This window comes from Lemur catta, chromosome 6, assembly GCF_020740605.2.
Source record: "Lemur catta isolate mLemCat1 chromosome 6, mLemCat1.pri, whole genome shotgun sequence".
In the NCBI taxonomy this organism is placed as follows: Eukaryota; Metazoa; Chordata; class Mammalia; order Primates; family Lemuridae; genus Lemur; species Lemur catta.
In genome coordinates, this window is record NC_059133.1 from 47,113,512 (window position 1) to 47,135,844 (window position 22,333).

Consider the following 22,333-nt stretch of genomic DNA (forward strand, 5'->3'; position numbering starts at 1 on the left):
GAGCACTTTCGACAGGTCTGCCAGCCTCCAAATAGTCCCCCACTGGTGGAGCATGCTGCTGGAAAGCCTCTGCCGTCACTGCTCCTCCTTCCGATCAAGGCATTGCATGCCAAGATGCCCTGGTGCTGGATTAAAGTGCAGCCTTGTTCACAGGAGAGGCCACCCAGCCATTTTGTATTAGCTAAGAGAATCAAGCTGAACGAATAGGGTTTATTTTGATTGGAGGGAGGTGACAAGGAAGCTCTGAGGCACAGACTTCTGCTAAGAACAGTTGGGAGAACATGTTGCCAGGTCCCAGGCACCCAGGCATCATGGTGGGGAGGAGGATACTGGGGACAAATGTCCCTGCAGAGGCTCATCCTCGCCAGCAGGGAGGTGTGGGCTTCATGGGTGGCGGGCCAAGCAGCATGGTAGGGATTTATTCCAGCACACTGTTGGCTCAGTTTTTGACCACTCCGTGAGCTACTAGCCTACATACTGACAGTTCAAAGAAACACATTCAGGGGAAAAAAGTATTCTGTTCTCAGTAGCTGTATAACAGCACGCTTGCATTTTAGAACCACAAGGAACAAACGAGTGCCGAACTTGACTCTGATGCACAGGGAGATGAAGGCAGATTTTTAAAATGCAATTTGCTGCCTTAGATCAGTTTTAGAAAATCAGAAATGAATCGCTGCCCCAAGCATCTCTCTAAGTTCACTGGTAGGAGGTCGTGTTACATTCCACTTAGAAGGAGATAGATGCTCACATCCCCACTGATAAAGAGTCAGTAGGTCTCTAACACGTATCATGGAAGTCCTTAATTCTTACAAAATTCCTATTTTGTGTAAGTGCACTAGCCACACCTGATCCTGTGATCTTTATGATCTTTATATATGGAGTGGTTGTGATGTTGAACTGGATCGACGTGAGGGAGGCTGGTTTTGCAATGCAGTGAAAAGGATCCATGACCAGACCCTCTGAAGAAACGTTCGACACTTCAGTGCTAGATCCTTCCCAGCTCTTGGGTGGAGAATATCCTTCCATTCAATCATATTCATCCAAACTTTGCATCAGGAGTTTCTGCATGGCCAAAATATACAGTGAGTGAGAAATCCGATGGAAGCCAGATTTGATGGAGTTAGTAAAATGAGTTTCTTTTAACAGAGATCTTGATCCCATAACAGCTTTTCATTCGGGTAGCTTTTTGTGGTCACTATGGTCTTTCAGTCCGGGTTGAAAAGGCAAAATGGATTTCATTTGAATGGTTAATAATGAATCTGAAGAGCCTGTTTTTGTAGTTTCTTTTCTTGTAAGCTGTGAATAATTTTGTAGGGTACGGAGCCAGCCTCATGCATGCCCTGAGGCCAGCAGGCGCCCGGCTCAGGCAGCACACGCCTTCACTTAAAAAGGCTGAGGAGGCGCGGCAGGACCCACCTGAATCCAATTACATCTGGTGAACTCCGACATCTGAAACGTTTTAAGTTACACCAAGTTCATAGCCTTTGTTAACCTTTCATGTGTTGAATGTTCAAATAATGTTCATTACACTTAAGAATACTGGCCTGAATTTTATTAGCTTCATTATAAATCACTGAGCTGATATTTACTCTTCCTTTTAAGTTTTCTAAGTACGTCTGTAGCATGATGGTATAGATTTTCTTGTTTCAGTGCTTTGGGACAGATTTTATATGATGTCAGTTGATCAGGTTAAAAATTTGTCTTTTCAGTGTGTAGTTGGCAGATATTTTCAAAATTACAACGCATTCATGGTGTTGAGGGGCTGGGGAACATTAGAGAGGTTAAATTGGGCAAAAATGCATAAATCACAAGGGTTTGGATGAAGCCGTTAATAGTGTTAAAGTTACAGCATTTCAAATTTAATCGTCATATATTTAGATGTTTGTCACATTTTTTAATTGCCCTTATTTTTACACTCTCAGTACAATATATTTTGACCTTACCATTCTTCCAGAGAATTCAGTATTAAAAAAAAAATTACACTGTCGTAGTGGCATTTAAACAATATAATATATTGTAAACACAATGAAATAGGGAATATAATGTATGAACTTTTTGCATTGGCTTGAAGCAATATAATATATTGTAAACAAAACACAGTTCTTACATAATGAACATTTTATACTGTTTGTATGTATAAAAATAAAGGTGCTGCTTTAGTTTTCTGAGTGTTGCATGGAGTAGTCTTTGCATGTGTTGTCTTATGGAAATAAGTTAGTTGCAATTCAGTGGTAGTTAATACTTTGCAGTACTGCAAAAAAGATAAGATATTCCATTCTCTGAACCTGCATTAGCCTCCCAGGCTCGTCCCTGCGCCCAGCTTGCTGACCATACTGCCCTGTGCCACACGACACCCTGTTTTCATCTCTGCCTACAACACTCCTACATAAGTCAGGTCTCAGTTGTCATTTCTCTGAAGAAGTCCTCTCTAGCAAGCGTATGTTAAATATCCTATTAGTGGAAGGCTTTCTAAAACTTTCTAAAGGTGTCAGAATGTCACAAATGAAAAGTGCTGCCATGCATTTGTTGGCTGAAATTGAGGCTGTTGAGACAGAAATGATTTTTATAAAGGTTTGTTGAAACACAAATAGGAGGATCGACTCAGGAAGACACACCAATAAAGCTGGAGGTGTTCGGGAGCCTGTCACGAGTTGAAAGGTTTTATAGGAAAGTTTAAAAGAAGAGAGGAGGACTCCTCATATAGCAGTTGTCCTCTTGTGGGAGGGTAAAACACAGAAGTTACAATCATTAGCTGCAGATTTCATTATGCAGGTAAAATAAAGTCTATGTGCAGGATAATCAGTAGAACTTCATGCTTCAACTAATCCTCAGATAAATTAGCATCCTATTCAATGTCAGCAGATTATACACTGATCAGTATATCAACAATTTGAGGAACTTAAATGATAAGATTATGTACCCAGAAGCAGAATGTTGCCATGGAGTCCCAAGAACTCCCCAAGTTGAATTAATTTGGAAGTCTGCTTAACATAATGTGACCTATAGGTTATCCTATTAAAAACCTATTGGTTTCGTAATATATTATATGTGTTATCTTACAATCCTATGGGGCAGTATTATTATGCCCTTTTATGGATCAGGAAACTGAGGCTTGGAGATGTGATTTTCCCCAGATCTCACGTGATAGGGACATGGTTTGACTCCATTTCCTCTGACTCCAAAGCATTAACACCGTGCTGCTCTTCTGATCTCTCTCCTTCCTTTTTCTTGGCAGATACAGTAAAACACAAAACTGCACAAATCCTAGAGAGCAACTTTCCAACATATGTTATTCTTCTCATTCTCCCAGGGGCATGTGGACTTTATTTTATAGATAATGTAACGTCTACAGGTTTTCTTCCGCTAGGGTGCAGCATGACCAGTTGTGTGATGTAAGGAGGTGACATGTGACAGGAAGGGATCAGGGGAGAGGCTGAGGCAGAGTGAATGCATCTGTTGTTGCAGTGCTAGACACAGCGACCTTTCTCCTCTAACTGGCCAGAGCCCAGTGTGACAGTCTGTGGGTCACACAGACTTGGCAAAGCAGGCCAGGAGCCAGGGGACCAAACTTGGGATCCTGATATGAAAGCAAAACTCATTTATTTAAACCTTTTAGGTAAGAATCCAGATGCATGATAAGGAAGATCTAAGATGATGGTAGGGAGTTAAGTTTGGTGATAGGATAATAATAACAGCTAATACATATAGTGCCTACTTTATTCTAAACACTTGTATTAACTAATGGATAAATTATAGAATGGTGGAGAAGTTAGACTGAAAGCAGAGTGACAAATTGCAGTCATTTAGGTTGGTCATCTCCAAACCATTTTAACTGTATACTCTATTAGAAATTTTTGAGCACATAGTCCTATATACAACCACTATTTATTTATATGGATAACTACTAATGTATGCATTATAAAAGCTAGAAATGTAAACGAAGAGTTAAAAATATAAATAGAAACACTGATATTTTCTTCACTTTCTCAAAAGATGATTTTTGTACACCCCGAAATGCTCACACACCCCACAGGACACTTCAGGTAAAGGGGAGAGGTGATACGCTCTGAAATGGCTTCAGGGTCAGAGCGGAGAGTTTGGACTCAAGGGAGATTTCAGATCTAAGCAGGGGACCAGATGACCAGTTGAATGTAGGGGTTAAGAATAGAGATGAATCTGGACAGTGGTGATAATGACTGAGGGAAAAAGGAAGAAAAAGTGAGAGTTTCCAGAGATGTTGAATTTGGTTTGAAGACGTCAAGTTTTAAGTGCCTTTGGGATATCTTGTTGGAAATGCCATGCCTGGTAGGCACTTGGAAATACAGTAGGAGTTTAAGGCCAAAATTTGTTCATTATTAGTCATATTATAAATGAGTAATACTAATTATATATTGAATTACTCTTAATAAAAATATACGTAGGGGCTTTATTTGTTAAGGTGTAGTATAATTCACCTATGGTTTTTTGTGTGTGTGCTTTTAGATTCTATATACAGTTAACATCCCTTGCTATTTTCCCATGTTTATTTGTATATAAAACAATATGGCCTTTACTATTTGGCAAATTGAGCACCAAGTGCCCCCAGCCACCATATGTATTGTAAATCTTCATCTGAAATATACCCTTCGGTTACTCTGTTAATTTATGTAGGACCACAACAATGGAAGCCAGCTCTTTAAACAAAGGCCAATAACTGTTATTTTATGGGGTATGAAATCATTGTTACTCTTAGGAAGTTACCATACAAGGAAAGGTGGAGGAGAAGGAAGAGGGAAAAGGAGGAAGAAGAGAAGACTATCTGCATAAAACCTCCATAAACAAGAATTTAAAAGTTAAAGTAGTAAGGAGTTAAGGCAGTCTGGAAAGATGTAGACCATTGTGGCAAGATAAAATAAGAAGGAAAAATGAAGCAAAAGGAAATAAAGGCTAGACAACAAAATGAGTCGAGGAATGAAGTTAGGATGAAAGGCACACATGAGTTCGTGCACGCTTGTGAGAGGTGGGCCATACCCTTAGCTCTCAGCTCTGTTCCGACTGCCTCCAAGAGGAAACCAGGGCTGGCTATGAGTCCCAAAGACCATAAACACAAAAACTCACGGCCAGAAGTTAGACTACACAAGGTACTTCTACTAGGGCTGGATCAAGAGGTATAAGTCTGTGGGAAAGCTACTTTTTTTGGCATCCCTTTGAGCTGATAATCTTTAAAATACCTCTTCCACATTTATTGATAGAGTAACTGCACAAAAAAGTGGTGAAAAAGAAGGGTTGCTGGCAGAGTTCAGCTTCCCATCCACTATCCCAAGGCATTTGTCCTAGCCCTAAAATTCTTTGCCCCCCTCAACAAACAAAAGCTCAAGAAAGTCTAGCCAAGCTACTCAGAAGGAAGATTATTGAGCACAGTGTTACTTGAGCACGTTCCTTCAAATTCTCAACACCACTCCAAATGGCTTCTTGAACTATTCCCTTCGACCATACACAGTACTCTTTCTAACAGGAGTTTTGACTAGAGTTTTTCCCCAACTCATTTCGTGTCCACTGATTCTTAGAACATAATGACATGCTAGGCATGGTCCCAGATGAGCTAGCCCTGAAGCCAACTCTAACTAGAAGCCTAGAAATGTTTTCTATGGGGTCTTGTAAAGAGCTCAGTGTCATGCAATGCGCAATGCTCTCAGTATTGTGGACAGAGTAATAAGCCTGTTGCTTTTCATATTCTTCAAGAAAGCACAAATCTCCACTATGAAGTACAGTTTAATAAAAGCACATCCACCAAGGTAGCAGAGGGGAAGGGCAGATGGTGAGGTGAGCACAGTTTTTAAATTACGTAAAGGAGAAATGTTGTCATTTCAAAAGAATTCCCTAAGGTGATAAAAAAGAAAGAAAAGGAAAAAAAATGACTATCCAAAGACAGGAGTTTTGTCACAATAATTATTAGACAGTTTATGCAAGTGGTGCAAATATAAAAATTTAATAAGCACATTGAACAAATGCCCTCCATATGGCTCCACATAAAAAAGTAGAAACCATATACAGGAAACAGATATCATAAACCAAAGTATTCAGGTGTTCAATAAGATTTTTAAAAATTCTAATGTCAACTCCAACTGTAAATTGATTTTGCACCCGTTTACTGGTTTACTGTTGATAAAGCATAAAAATTACAAATGAAAATAATTTTTATTAAACTTTGGCATTTCAGGACTTTTCCTGGGCAAACAGATTTACCTTCCTAATCACGTTCAGCTTGCACAACTGTTGAAATTACCTGACATTTCTTGAAAGTTTAAACCAACGAGAGATCCATGGGGTGGCAAGAAAAAACTACTCAAATGACAAATAATCCACAGAATCCACAGGAGGATCATTAAAAGTTGACTCATTGCAGGGTGAATGCTCAGCTGCCTGCTCCTGAGAGTAGGACAAATCATTGGCCATGGGCCTGGGGCTGGATCTGGGGCCATGGTTGGGAGAGAAAAACAAGAAGAAAGCAGACAGCCCTCGCCGGCTATAATTTGTGAGAAAAACTGGCTATGTAATTGGAGGGGCTGAGAGGAAAATGAAAATGTGGGGCCCCTTGTTCAAAAAGTCTTAAGAATTTCAAGAGAGCGACAACAGAACGTTAAACCGAGAGTGAGGTCCTTCTTAGAGCAAGGCCCTGCCTGTGCAACTGCACAGTTCACGCCCCCATAAAAATTTTAGGTCCCCGTATGAGGAAGTTTAGGTAAACTGCAAAGCATCTTCCTCTCCTTAGGTGCTGGCCCCATGCTTCCCTTGCCTTTCCGCTCTCAGCTTCAGCCTCAGGGCTGACTGTAACGACCCAGCCTTGGGAATGGAAGAACCATTAGGTATCCGATCAGTTAAGTCAGTGACCATTTTTTGAATTTCTTCTGAATTAACCTTGCAAACACACAATTAGGAAAGAAAGTAGAGGGCAAATGAAGAGGACAAAAATTTATTTGCTTTGTATTTCATTCCAGTCAAATTCTTTGAACCTCTGTAGCTGCTTAGGAAAGAAAGAATTTGTAGCCTTAAGCTTATAGCTCACAAGGAAAAGATATTTTTCAGAATTCTGGGAACAATCTGTTTTAACCCAAAAGATAGTTTTGGCATATTCCAACTTCTAGCTGTTGTTCTTTATTAGAAGACAGTAATACACAGAAAGGTGGCTAAATTGGGATCTTAAGACAAAACATAAGTCCATCTCCTCCCCAACTCCCTGACCCCTGTGGAAGCTTAATTCAATGAAGAGCCATGTGACCTCTCCGGAAACCCCCAAAACAAATGTCCCCAGAGCCCAAATTAGTCTTGCCTCACTTCAAGGAAACATACAAAACTAAAAAACAAATCTGCAATTTTTTTTCCTACTCTGTAAAGATGATGATTTGCTCAGAGTTTGCATTTGAGCCTAAAATATAACACACTCTAGGGAAGAGGCAAACACTGCCTCTGCAGAAGCAAAGCCAGCCACGGGCACCTAGTCCACAGGGCACCTGTTGATAATGCATCCTGGGCTTATGTCACGTGAGCTAAACCCAAGTATTCTGCACTAAAGGAAATTATCACAGCGGTTGCTCCTATAGAAGAAAAAAATGACCTTTGAAACAGACCATCAGGTTGACGTTGAAGTAAATTCTAACTCCTGGGCTTTGCCAAGTGTCCCCCAGTGCTTCTACGTGTGTGCCAATCCAAGGTCAACATTCCGGGGACGTGCATCAGTGAGCTGAAATCCAGGTGTTGTCAGGGTCATACTCCCCCTGGAGCATCCAGGGGAACGTCTGTCCTTTGCTCCTACCAGCATCTGGTAGCTGTCAGCATTCCTTGGCTTGTGGTTACTTCTCTGCTCTGTGTTCATATGAACTTCTCCTCTGTGTCTCCATGTTCAATCCTGTGTTCTGCTTTTGTCTGCTTATAATGATAAATGTCATAGCATTTAGGGCCCAACCAGATATTTCAGGATAAGCTCTTCCTCTCAAGATCTTTAATCACATACTTTGCCATATAAAGTAATATTTTTCAGGTCCCAGAAATTGTGACAAATGTATCTTTGGAGCCACTATTCAGCCCACTACAGCCATCATCATCAATGACTACAAACCTATGCTGTGAGTCAGGGCTTCAGCCAGGATTGCTGTCCTCAAGAAGCCTACAGCCTATAGAGGGAGATAGAACTCATACCAAGAAGTCAATCACAGGGAAAGCAACATGATGCAGCCACTTTGGAAAATAGCTTATTAATTTCTAAAAAAGCTAGACATAGATTTAGCATATGAACCAGCAATTCCACTACTAGGTTTATAACAGAGGGAAATCAAATCATTTGTTCACACCCAGACTTGCACATGACTGTTTATAGTAACATTATTCATAATAGCTAAAAAGTGGAAACAACCCAAATGTCCATCAACACAATGGATAAACACGATACGGTATATCAAAGCAATGGAACACTCTTCAGCAATAAAAAGGAATAAAATAGTGTACGTGCGACAACATGGATGAATTTCGTGCTCAGTGAAAGAAGTCAGACACAAAAGACCACATTTTGTATGATTCCATTTATATAAAATGTCCATAAAGAGCAAATCTATAGAGACAGAAAGCAGGTTAGTGGTTGTCTGGGGCTGGGGCACGGGGAGTGGGTGTGAAGAATCTACTTGGGATAATGGAAATGTTTCAAAATTGGATTTTGCTGATGGCTGCATCATTCAGTAAACTTATTAAAAGTCATTGAAATGTACACTTAAAATGGGTAACTTTCATGGTATGCAAATTATACCTCAATAGAGTTATTTTTTAAAAAGTGAATAATAGCCCAAGGCCACATATGCTAAGGGTGAGGTAAGTGATGCAAAGGCTGAAGAGAGAATATGAATGTGTGTGTTTGTGTGTGTGTGTGTTTGTGTGTATGTGTGTGGTTTTTGGTCAAATATAAGATTTTATTATATTTTAAATTCTACCAATAAAGAAAATTATCAGACAGATCATGATCTTGGGCTGACAGACAAGCAAAGCTGGGAAGAGGCCCTGCCCAGTGGTACCAGGAAAGGTCAGCTTCACTTCCAGCCTCCATGGCCCCCGTATCATCCTTTCCTCCACCCCTTTCACTGCCTTTCTGCTTGCCCTTTCTTGCTCTGCTGCCCAGAGGCCCAGGAGTCCTGTGGCCCAGTGGACTCCCTGAACCTAGCTTGGCCCAAAGGCAGGTGGCAACAGAACGCGTCACCTTCTCCTCCCCACGTACACAGCTCTCGGTCAGCCTTGCCCAGGCCTCCTCCATCAGGTGAGGGCGCCTCTGGGAGACCAGATCTGCTGAGCCCGCAGTGGCATAGCTCCAACCTTCCAAGGCAGAATGACAGTGCCATTCCATCTCCCTTTGGTCCCTCCCACAATATTTACAATGGGTATTCTCTCAGAAAGGTTGACAGGAGGCTCTGGGAGGTTGGTTTTGCTCTGATACACTATTAACATTGTTGAAAACATTTCTTAAAATGATGAATTTCCATATATTTAGGAATCAACCAGGCACCGTAACCTAACCTCTGCATAACCACCACACACAGGGGTACACATAAATGATAGAAAATTTACTTGTAACAAGTATAAAGGAGTGAATCCCTCCACCGTTGAGAGTTTGAAACCTTCCGACTAAATAGGAAACAGAGTCGGGATGGGCAGGTGTCCTCTTGTTCTCTCATATCTGTGTCTTAGAGTGTTGCTTAAAGCAGACTCAAAATAAATGCATATTGGATTGATTTATTCTTGGGTGCATACCTTGGAGAGATTTTGCACATAATGCCCCAGGAATCATGAGCAAAGTGTTTGTAGCAGTGTTGTTTATCACAACCAAGAGAAAGAAACAGCCCAACTGGATGAGTACTATACAGCAGCAAAAACAAATGAACTACAGCTGTAGAAATCAAACACTGGCGAATTTTAGAAACACAGCGCTCAAGAGCAAAAGACTCTAAACAATATGATTTCATTTTCAAAAGAGGCAAAACTAAACAATATGCCATATGGGGACACATGAAAAAGCAATGCGAAGATGCTAAAGAATGGGATTGGAACACATCGGGATTTCAAAAGAACCAGTGATGTCTTGTTTCTTAAACTGGGTGGTGAGTTCATGAGTGTTTATTTTATTTCTCTAAATATATCCTCTTGTATGCATGAATTATTCCTAATTAAAAAAAGAAAAAGAAATCCTAACATTCCCAACAGCAAAATCAATAAGGAATGTGATCAAGTCATACCCAAAAGAAGAGATACCAATGACTAATAAACTGATTTTTAAATCTTTGAAATTACTAGTAATTAAATATTTATAAAAATTTTTATTGTAAATTTTTTAAATGAGTAGAATTTTTCTTCAAATTGGAGAAGATACTTTAAAAATAATACTTACTGCATGGGTTAATGCCATTAGATGGACACAGTTATACTCTGCTGCTAGAAGCATAAATCAGTATAACTTTTCTAAAAAGCTATTTAACTATATATGTCAGGAAGCCTTAAGATTTTTTCCTTTGACTCAATAATTCCACTTCTAACAATGTATCCTAAGAATACCATGAGAGATTCAATCGAAGATTTAAATTCAATACACCCTTGTTCATAATAACCAAAAATGCTAAACATTTATCCATTCAGTCAGCAAATACTTATTGAGCACCTACTATGTGCCGGGTAGTGTTTTGGGCACCTGCAATACATCAGTGAACAACACTGGCAAAAATTCATGAAATTTACATCATACCGGGAAGAATAGGTAATAAATAGTAAACTTAGTAAATAGTGCGTGAGAAAGAAATAGATCACATAAAAAAAGAAAAAACAGAGCAAGAAAAATTCAGTTAGACAAGAAGTATATGTTCAAGAGATCTATTGTACAACGTGGTGACTATATTTAATAACAATGTATTGTATCCTTAAAAATCATGAAGAGAATAGATTTTGAGTGTTCTCACCACAAATAAATGGTGAATATATGAGAGAGGGACCAGGAGACAAGACGGGGAGGAGCAGTTTGACTCATTAGGAAGATGGCACAGGCAAAGGTTTGAAGAAATCGAGACATCTGGGTAGTGGGTCCTTGGGCACTGCGGGCATGGAGAACAACTGGTACGAAGGCCCAGGGGCACGAGCCTGTCTGGTGAGGCCAATATGGTGGGAGGGGCCTGAGCAGGGGAGGAGCAGGAGATGGAGCCAGAGAGGTAGGGTTTGGGAGCAAGACTCAAAGGCCATCAAAGGACTCAAGTTTTTACTCTTAGCAAAATGAGGAACCCTTACAGGGTTTAGAACAAAAGAGAGACATGATGTGACTTATAGTTTTAAAGGATCTAAATGTTAAAACCACAGGGAAATTGCTAAATAAACCACAATGAATTTTGTGCTTGTTCATAGTAGGAGCTTGGACAATATTTAGAGAACAAATGAATAAAATGGGCTGCCTTACAACCATTAAAAGTGACAACTTCAAAGAATACTCAGTGACGTGAAAAAATGCTCATCATACATATTAAATGGAAAAAAATTACATTACAGCCCCAATTTTGGATAGACAGGGAGGTAAGCAGAGATGATAGATGACAGACAGATGAGATGATAGAGAAGTAGATAAAACTGTAAGGAAATGTCATCAAATATGAAATGGTTTTAAGCTGTGAAATGATAAGCGGTTTTTATAGTATTTTGTGTATTTTTGTGTATTTCTGTATTTTCCATAATGCTAATGTATTACTTTTATAATCAGAACAAAACAATAACTACAATTTTTTTAAAACAACTACCATAACCACATGGTATTCTTTAATGACTTCTATGGCAAGTGACAGAAAATATATCCATCGATCAAAATTATTAGCTTCTTTCTGAGTTCCAGGGAAAATGGAAGGTATTTGATACTCATTGGCTAAATCTAGCAGCAGGCAGCCTGCAGTTCATCAGTGTGGCTGTCACCAGTAGTTCAATAAATCCATTGGAATCACTACAGAAGAATTTCTAATGGGATCATGGAAACAATTTGGCTAGTAGAAAACGAATGATTAAAAAGTCATTACATTATCTACACAGGCGGGAAAAGAATTGCTTAATTTAAGCACGAAAGTCACTACAAAAGACCAAAATAATTACAGTGTAAATGGATACCCCAAATAAGGGAATCATTTGATTTTAATGATACCTTGAGAGAAAATTATGGGTGCAGGGTAAGTTTGCCAGAACCCCGTAAAACAGCTCATTAGCACCCTCATTGGATTCAATTGACTACTCATTCGGATCTGGGAGAGCTTTCTTGTTAATTTCATTTTGGTGTCTCAGTCTGAAGTCTTCAAATGCCTGAGGCTCACTTAAGGCACGCTGGAGGACAGGTTTCCCATGAGACCCATCTCCTTTTAAGTTGCTACGAGCCTCAATTTGTAGCAGGATTTCAGCCTTCTGTAGCCAAGAACATGTTGAACCACCAGAAAAGTGTAATTTGGTCCATGAGCCATATGGAGTGATGAACCAAAAGAAAAAAAGAATATATAAGGGAATCAAAACTGGATTTCCACAAAACATTTGAAAAGCCCCCAGAAACGTGCTTTCCCTCCCTAAAGGGAGGGTTCTGCATCCGCTATTTCCCAAGGAGCTCAGGGGTGTCCTAGTATAACAGTATTCTCAAAACCAAAGTGTCTTTCTCGGCGAAGGCAGCTGCAGAATTGAATTATTGCAGGTTTACTTAATCATGTAACAGACATTTATTGAGATCCTACCATGTGCAAGTTTAAAGATAAATAAGCCCCCACATTAAGAATTGAACAGGAGGAAAAGCAGACAATTTGTCAGCGTTCTGTGGGATACATGTGTGCAGGGAGTAGCACCCAATGAAGAGGCATCTGATTCTAAGGAGAGGTAATCAAATGCCTCAAGTTAATTTCTAAACAAGTTAGGCAGAGAAAAAGGCAATGGGGGAGGTTTTTATAGTGTCCAACAAAAACATTTCAAAAATAAGCCTAATACTGCTGGGTCTTAATTGTTGTTTTGTTTTTGTGAAGACAGCCTTTTCCTCCAATGATAAATGCAATGCATGTTAGCCATAAAGTTCTTGCCTTTCACTGCTTTGAGGTAATAAATCTTACACTCCAAAGCTCTTAATCTGGCTTTTTAGTCTGAAAGTAGGATCGACTCACAATTTTTTCAACCAGTCAGGATTCTTATAGGTGTAGGTAGTTGAAACAGAAAGCAGCAAACTTTTATATTAAATTTACTCTTTTGAATAAAAAGGCAATAGAGTGTCTTCTTGCAAAGGCAAGAGGTGAGTTTTTGATGCTATTATGATCATATTACTAATAGAGATTCAAGAATTTCACATCCTTCTCTGGGATCACCTTCCTCCCCACAGCATTTCTGAGGAAATCCTACTCTTAAGAAATAATAGACAAATTGGGCCAGGCTGAGGGCTTGGGCCTGTAGTCCTAGCTACTCAGTAGGCTGAGATGGAAGGATCGCTTGAGCTCAGGAGTTCGAAGCTGCAGTGACAAATTGGACAAATTATAGACAAATTGGAACCAAAATCCCACTTTATTAACACATATGCAAGTCCGTGATAGTTCAATAAAGGGATTGTCTAGACTTGGAAGCTTAAATAGGACTTTCTGTTTTCTTTCTCAGTTCCCTCTAACATTTAAATACTATTCAAGTGTGATTTCCAGAAAGAAGAAACCAACGCTAAGACAGAGAGATAAAGAGGGAGGGGGAGAGAGAGATTATAAATCCCACAAAGGAACTGTCTTCTAGTTTACCCACCCAGCTGTTAGTTGAAAAAAGATGTATTAGGGTATCACTAGCTGCTGTGACTAACAGACCCACACACTGGGAGATGCGACCCAACATAAGCTCGTTCCTCACCTACACTGCAGTCCAAAGCAGGTGTTCCCGGTGAGTGAGCAGCTTCCTCTACATAGTGAGCCAGGGACCCCAGCTCCTTCCATCTCTGGCTTTCCCTCCAGACTTTGATATTTTTAAAAATCACAGTTCACATGTGGTATATTAATCTTGATCAGTCTTTTAGTTAATGGGGTGGTGGTTACGATAATGAGAAGGTTTGTTGTTGAAGGAGAGGAGGCAACATGATAAGAGTGGAAAGGACCCAGGTTGAAAGGCATAAATGATACGAATCCCTAATGTTTACTGAGTGCTGACTCTGTGCCAGGCTCTGTTCTAAGTGCTTTGCCTGCGTTAATTCATTCAATTCGCAAAACAGCCTATAACAGACTGTCAAATCTAGGCAGTCTGACCTCAGAATCTGTGCTCTTAACCACTACAGGTTATTCGTTCTCTACGTGAGTTTGAATTCAGTTCTGTCCTTTAAAACCTATGCATCTTTGCACAAGTTCCTTAATATATCAAACCCAATCTATAAAATCAATTTCTGTTAGGATTAAATAATATGAAGTTGATATTATAATATGTACTCAGAAAAAATTAATTCATTCAACAAATACTTTTAGAGCTCTATGTATGAGGCACTATGCTAAGGACTGGGGTTACAAGTGGTGAATAAGCCTGATAAAGTCCATGCCCTCAGGGAGCCTAAAGTATAGTAGAAAATACAGACATTAAATAAGCAATGGGACTGCTATTATAATTAACTAGAACTGAATAAGTTCCATACACCACAAGTCCAGGATGATGGACACGACATAACCCTGTTGAAGTTGGAGGGGGGTGGTGAAGTCCAAAAAAATGGTTAGGAATCACATTTTTGTTTAAGTCTAGGGTTAAAAGAAAAGAAACTAATAAGCATGGAAGAGGTTAACCATTAACTTACTCTACCTGTGTTTTCATACGACTGTTATTTCTAGATTTATTATTATATCATTTCTGAATCTTGTTAAACCAGGATTTATAGTACTAATTGTTTTAAATATAAGGGAGATTACAGAAAACAGGTCCTCTAGCTTATCAGCACCACCTCCAGAACTCTGGGCATGAATGACGTCTGGAAGAAATGTTGATAATGGCATTGAAACCCAGCATCTCAAATAGAAAGAGAGGCCCCAAATCTAGCTCCATACTTCCAGGGAGTGCCTTAAGGTGGTTAGGGTCTTTCTGAGATAGGAAAAGGTCAAGAACACTGGGAAAAACAGGGAGTGATAATGTGGGTGTGATGTGGGGGGCCGCGCCACTGAAATGTCTTTCAGTCCAGCGTTGATATAGTGATAAGACTTACATGGTAAACACTTTTCTGGAAACTATGAAAAAGTAGAATCAGATACTTCTCCTTATTGGTCTAAACGGATCTCTTTCTCAGTTATAAATCAAAAGATATGGATGAATCAGCTAAACAGAACATAATAAGCTCTTAAAATAATGATGCTGAACACATTTTTCTGGGTCAAAATTAAGGAGAAAGCTCTCCTTCCCCCTCTTCTCATTTCCATTCCTGTCTCTTCTCTTCCCTTTCTGAGAATTCTGTCCTAAAGCCATTAGGTGGGGCAGAGCCAGGTGGGCTTCCACACTGGCTGTAGGAGGAAGAGGGAGCTGCAGGGTGTTGGAGCCCAAGGGGCGTCAGAGCCCAAGCAGGTTGTCCAGATAAGGGTGGCCTGGAATGGGATGTCAGGGCCCCAGTGGGGCAAGGAGGGACCCCACAGGTGGGGGCAGTCCAGCACACAGTGCCAGAGCCCACGTGAAGGGTGTGCCATGTTGGTGCTGGACTAGCAGCAGAGGCATAGATGTGAACTTGAGGTTTTCCATACACAAAGCAAGACACAGAAATGAAGCTGGGGTGTGTGTGTGTGTGTGTGTGTGTGTGTGTGTGTGTGTGTGTGTGTGTGTGTGTGTGTGTTGCTCTGTGGAGAAGTGGCTAGGGCAGGAAAAGAATAAGATAAGCCTGGTATATCTTATGACAGAAAACAAAGAATGAAGAGGACATGTCAAAAGGACACAGAAGACAACCTGAAAGGAATCCACTGACCAAACTTGGGGACAATTCACACATCTAGAAATAGAATGACAGCCGTGCATTATAACCCACAAAATAAATAGAAAGGAAACCATAAGTCCACACAGCTTTAATTAATAAATTTATACATTGAAAATTTGATAATAAGTGGGACATTTACACAGTTTCAAATGCTTATAATTACAAGTGACAAAACAGCGGAGAAACCAGGCACAGGCCTTTGCCATCTGGGAGGAGCAAGGAGAGGAACACACTCACTTCCATGATTCCCTACCAAAGGTGAGTAATCAACATCGAATCATGAGAAAACATCACAGAAACCCAAACTGCGGGCCATTCTGCTAAATAACTGGCCTATAATCTTTTATAGGTCCTGAAAGTCAAGGAAAGACTGAAAACCTGCTGCAGACTGAAAACCTGCTGCAGACTGAAAGAAGCCAAAGAGGTGGTAACTAAATGCAATGGGCGATTCTGAGCTGGGCCTTTTTGCAAATAAAGGCAATATTGGGACAGTTGGCTAAGCTATAACAGGGCCTGAAGTTTCGATAGTAGTCATGCATTCTGGTTAATTTCTTGAATCTGTTGGCTGTTTTGTGCTATATAGGAGAATGTCCTTGTTGCAGGCAATACACATTAAAGTATTCAGGGAGGAGGGAACACTTGGGGCAGGAACGTACTCTGAAATGGCTCAGAAAAAAAGTTTTTACACTGTAGTTGCAACTTTCTGTAAGCATGTGACTGAAAAAAAATTTTTAAGCATATTTTTGAAACCAGGAAAAATATATCCTATGATAACAACAGAATGCATGACAGCAGGGCCCTCCTGGAATTGTCAATGTGTCTGGCTGCTCTGTACACTGTGGGTAGGAAAGAACCCCGTGGGCAGCTGTTTTGGCCTTTCCAAGAGCAGCTGGCCCTTTGCATTTGAAGTTCCGGTTCTTCCTCCACTATGGAGCTTAGACCCAGATGATTTACGTTTGTTATTAGCATGGTTTCTCCAGGCTTGAAAATTCATCCTATGCTTAAGAGAACTTAAAACACAAAAGAGGCCAGGCGTGGTGGCTCACACCTGTGATCCTAGCACTCTGGGAGGCCGAGGCGGGTGGATCACTCAAGGTCAGGAGTTCGAGACCAGCCTGAGCAAGAGCAAGACCCCGTCTCTACTAAAAATAGAAAGAAATTATCTGGCCAACTAAAAATATATATAGAAAAAAATTAGCTGGGCATGGTGGTGCATGCCTGTAGTCCCAGCTACTCAGGAGGCTGAGGCAGTAGGATCGCTTGAGCCCAGGAGTTTGAGGTTGCTGTGAGCTAGGCTGACGCCACGGCACTCAATCTAGCCTGGGCAACAGAGCAAGACTCTGTCTCAAAACAAAAAAACACAAAAGGCCAGGCACCTGTCCGTGGAGCTTCCTTGCCTGGGTAGTGTTGAGACATCGCCACCAGCTGACGTCTATAAACTGTGTGTGATCAGTGGCTCATTATTTGGAAGCCAACACTTTCTTTTTTTTTTTTTTTTTTTACAGTCCTTTCCTTTATTGGATTTCTGAATTTAAAAAAGTAAAAGTAAAGCAATCATTAGGTGGTTCAGATAAAAGAAAAGCATCTTTACCTGAGTTACCCATCAGGTCTACTCTGACCTGCCCTATCTCCTCCCAGAACAAGTTTCTGGTTATCTACGAAAACTATTTCCATACTGACTTCATTTAAAGTCATCTCTACTATATGGGTCAACTATGAGAACAAAGCCAACACTTTCGAAGGACAACAGATGGTTGATGTCAGGGCACCAGAGGGAAGCAGTTCCATTTTTTTTTTTCATTCATTCAACAAATATTTATTAAGTACTTATTGTGACAGACTGAATATTTGTGTTCCCCCCCAAATTCAAACATTGAAATCCAAACCCCCAAACGGTATTAGGAGGCAGGGCCTTTGGGAGGCGATTAAGTGTTGACGGTGGAGCCCTCATAATGGGATCAGTGCCCTTATAAAAGAGATCCCAGAGAGCTTCCTTGCCGCTTTCCACAATGTAAAGACACAGTGAGAAGATGACTGTCTAGGAATGAGGAAGCAGGCCTCACCAGATACCGAATCTGCCAGTACCTTAATCTAAGGCACTTACTATGGGCCAGACACTGTGCTCAAGGCAGGGGATAGAGCAGTGAATAAAAATACAGCCTTCTCCTCAAAAGGAGCACAACCTAGGGCACTTTTTAAAGAAAACCTTTCAAAATTGAACTATCGTACACACACACAAAAGCACACAATAATCATACTTCTTGGTGCATTTTCATAAACCAAACACACCTGTGTAACCAGCATGCAAATTAAGAAAGAGAATGTTACAGGCACCCCTCCCTGGCCCCTGCCAAAACCAACCACTCTCCTGACTTTGAACAAAGTTTAGGTTTGCCGAAAGCAATTAACTTTTAAAGGTGATTTAGAGGAAGGAAACTAAGTCCTCGTTCTTCCAGAAGGGAGCTTTTCCTGCTGGGGGACCTGAATCACGCAGTGCTAGCATGATTTCCCCTGGAGTTACCTGATTCTGCTTCTCCATGGTGCTACAAATGGCTGATTAATGGGTGACAGGCTGGGGTTTGCCTGGGATAGACCTGGACAATGATTCCCAGATGAAAGAGCTTGAGCAGGGCTGCTGAATACAGCTGCCAGCAGCGGCCCCTGCTGAAATCCAACCTCACCCCTTTGGTCAGACCAGCATGGCAGGATACAGCGTGTCCGTGTCACACAGGGGCCTACAGGCAGCCCTGAGTGCGAGAGTTGAGTTGGAAAAATGAGTGGAGTGACGTAGTGAGCTTTATCTGTGGATCCAATGGGAACCCATGGGTTTGCATGTTTCTTAGGTGGCCCAAAAGGAGCCCAGCCCCTGCTGCTTTAACAGGAGGCCTTCAGGGATGCTCCCCAGTTTCCCAAAGGGATGCTGCTCCCTCAGGGCTGCTTGCTTACGTCAGTAGATCCCACTTCTGCCTTAGAGACTGTCAGACTAAAGTACCCTTTTATTCCTGTCACATAAAGCTGCTTAGAATTCAAGAAGAAGTAGGTCTCTATTCTCAGCGAGGCCAGCTGAAGCATCTCTGGTTCTCCTTGGACATTTTGAGCCATCACAAGGGTGCTGAACTCAGAATCGTTGAGCCCCTCTCATCCTGAGGGCTGCCCAGGGGCCAGGTTCATTCCTCCTGCAGTTTTAGTTTCTTCCCTCACGGGTTCCTTTCTCACTCCCTCCTCATTTGGCCTACCTTCCCTCTTACTTTTCTTCCTGCTCACACCTTTCCTTTTCCTCTTACTCTATTACTGTTTTTAAGGGTTGGTCTTGAAGCCCGTCACTGGCAATCATATGAAGAACAGAAAAAAAGGAAGAAGACCTACCCCCAAAAGAAAGGCAGGGAAGAGAGCAGGACTCCTATACACATGGCCATGCACGTGGCATGGCTTTAGCAAATAAAAACTAGAGATACATATTGCTATATAAGAAACATTGTACATAAAGTTTTCCTTTTAAAGAGAATTTTAAGGAAGCTTCCAAAAGGGATGACTAAGAGTTATGTTGATGGGAAGGAGTAAGATCAACTTTGAGCTACAGAATGTTAAATTTGAGAGCATATCTAGGACTTGGAGGGTTCTGATGGGTCTCATGGCCCAATGCCCTCATTTTACAGACCAGAAGGCAGCTCAGAGACGCTATCAGATTGCCCAAGGTCGCACACGTAGTCAGTGGCAGGAACCCCCCGTCTTCAGTCTCCCACAGCGCTATTGCCCTCCTGACGGTTCTCACAAACTGAAAAAACACACAGGCCAACTCCATCCTAGGTGTCTTGCTTCAGCGGCAAGCTCCGGCAAGTTGGGAAATTAAGAATTACTGAATTATTTACAAAAGCATCCATCAGAACTTATTCCAGCCTTCAGAAAACACAATACAAAGGAAACCTCTTCTTTACTACCTTAAATTAGGGGTGGCACGTTCAGTGAGGTTTCCCTAACTCACTTGTTTTGGAAGCGTTGAAACTTCTCTGTGGAGTCCAATCTTTTTGTCTTCTTGTGGCTTGTTTGATATTCGTTACCCTCTTTCATCCCGTAAGATCCCTTTCTCTCCCTCCCCCTACTCCGCCCTCCCACCCCAGCCCAGCCCCATGTCAAATCTGAAGGATCATAAAGGGAACTATCCCAGTCACCAAGGTCTTAGCATCGCCGAGATTGATCCCATATGGTGTCAACAAAGACGAAGGGTGAGGCTACAGCGCTGTGTCCTCCACAGGGATGTGTGGGAGCACGACTTCAGCTCTTCGTTACCCAGCCCCAGAGTTCAGCCTGCTAGAACCAAGAATTCCTACTCCCTTGGCTTCAATAGAGCTTTTAGCCATGCTTTTTCCATTTCTTCAACTGCGTTTCAAGAGCAACAGGATTCAGAAGTTTGAAAGGCTCAGAAAACATATTTTATCTGATCCCGTGCCTACAAAATTCATGCTCAGATGTACCTTTGAGCTCTTGCCTATTTTTACTTAATCCAATTGTTCCTTTTGTGTCTATAAACTATATTTGGGTGTTTTTTTTTTTCTTTCTTCTAGTTTGTTTAGTTTCTGGGATGGAAGAAATCTCATCTCATGTTCCAATTACAGCTCCAGAACAAATCTGTCATTTGTTTCCAAGATGTTTGAAGAGGTGTCTCATTCAGTTCTTACCCTTCAAGCTGGCCTCTCAGAATGTCAGTGGGGATTTCCAGAAGCTTCTCCTATTAGCCACGCATTGATCTGCACTCTGTATGTTTTGCTCCTAAAACCATGAGCTCCAAGAGAGGTAGGCAGGCACAAAGGGGTAAGTGCAAGAAATGCCGGGCTAGGATGGCTCCAGCCATCCCTGGCATTATTCCTATGGCATGGGTTCCTCAGCTACAAAATGGTAGCCATTAGTAACATTTTGAGTGTGTTTCTTTTAAAGAAAGAACTGACTTACTGTCTGATTTCTTCCCAGGATCTTCATTGTTTGGCCGACTGTGTTTAGAGAAGCCAGGAAAGCCCAGCTGCACCGAGGAAGATGTGTCTGGCTCTCCTAATTGCTTGCCCAGTTACCGGAGCGTCACAGCTCATGCCAACGGCCACACTATTGAAGATCCAGCCAGAAATGGACATGAAAGGAGGAGGGACACATAAAAGCAATTCTGCTCTAGTAAACTGCTTCATGGCATTCAAGCAGGGGAAAGGCAAACAACTCCGAATACAACCTTAAAACGCACTCAGCAAGAAACAAACTGCCCACTGGGGGCCTTTGGAACTCTGTTCTGATGCAAAGTTCAGTTATACACTGAACTAATGAGTTATGGGAACTCAGGCCATGCTGGAGGAGAATAAACACTCTCGCCCTACAGAGTGTGGCTCTGAAAAAGATTTATCATGTATCTGATGGATTTGCCACATGTCAAGACAGACTTACTTTCATTTCATGAATTCTTTTCCCTTTTTTTTTTCCACTCACACAAAAATGTGTAATTGTGGGGATGGGAAAATATCTGTAACAATTTTAACATATGTGAGATTGCCCAAGAGGTGTATCATATTTAGATGATTTCAGAATTTCATTAATCCACCTTCTAGGAATGTGATATTTTACAGATTGTACTTTTGTACAGTACAAAGACAGACAGCTAATTCTTAACAGGACCTCAAGGGCAGTCTCTGTTTTTCCAGCATGCTCCTCGCATTTCTTTAGTTGCTCAAACACAGAAAAGCAACGTCATCAGATGCTCAGCTGTTGGCTTCCTGTCCAAATTCCCTTCAGAAAACAAGTAATCTCTGCTTGAATAAAGTTGACAAGAGATGGGATTTGGGGCCAGAGATCATATTAACTGATTGGGCAGGAGTGGCACCTGTTCCATTTCTCACTGTTAGATTTGCCATAAAAACTTCAGTTTCAAAGATATAAAATATCTATCGCCGAGTTAAAGTGTCTCTACAGGACAGATCATACACATTCCTGGGATGAATTTCCAGGATGCCCATTTACAGCTGTCCCCTCTTTCTGAATGTTAAATAAGAATGCCATTGTTTTAGGCAAAAACATCTGTCACCCATAAGCCCCTGTGCTTTTGAGCTAAGTGCCGTGGTGATCTCCGCGTGTCTTATCGAATCAGGGCACAACCCTGAATGAATATTTTCTTGCTCCGACCTGACTGACTGAGGCTCTGCCAACAGAAACAAGCACGGATCTGAATGTCAACTAGAAATGTTTCACTGTAACTCAGGACCAAGTGCAGTCACCATCAGGAATTTTTAACTGCAGACGGAAATTTAGCTCGTCACCTTGTCACTGGGTAGAACCATGCTCAAGTAATCCCCAAAAGGTTTTTAAAATTTTTAAAAATTGACTTAGTAATTGTTGAGT

The 22,333-nt window shown here is 41.2% G+C and overlaps 1 protein-coding gene across 1 annotated transcript in view; it reads left to right on the plus strand.

The window, feature by feature from the left end:
- Positions 1–2,168, plus strand: part of WIF1 (WNT inhibitory factor 1) — a 64,688-nt gene extending 62,520 nt beyond the window's left edge. Inside the window, exon 10 of the mRNA XM_045553435.1 lies at positions 1,315–2,168. Coding sequence (XP_045409391.1) covers positions 1,315–1,439 — 125 coding nt within the window. The 3' untranslated portion in view covers positions 1,440–2,168. The remainder of the gene's footprint in view (positions 1–1,314) is intronic.
- The last annotated feature ends 20,165 nt before the right edge of the window (positions 2,169–22,333 follow it).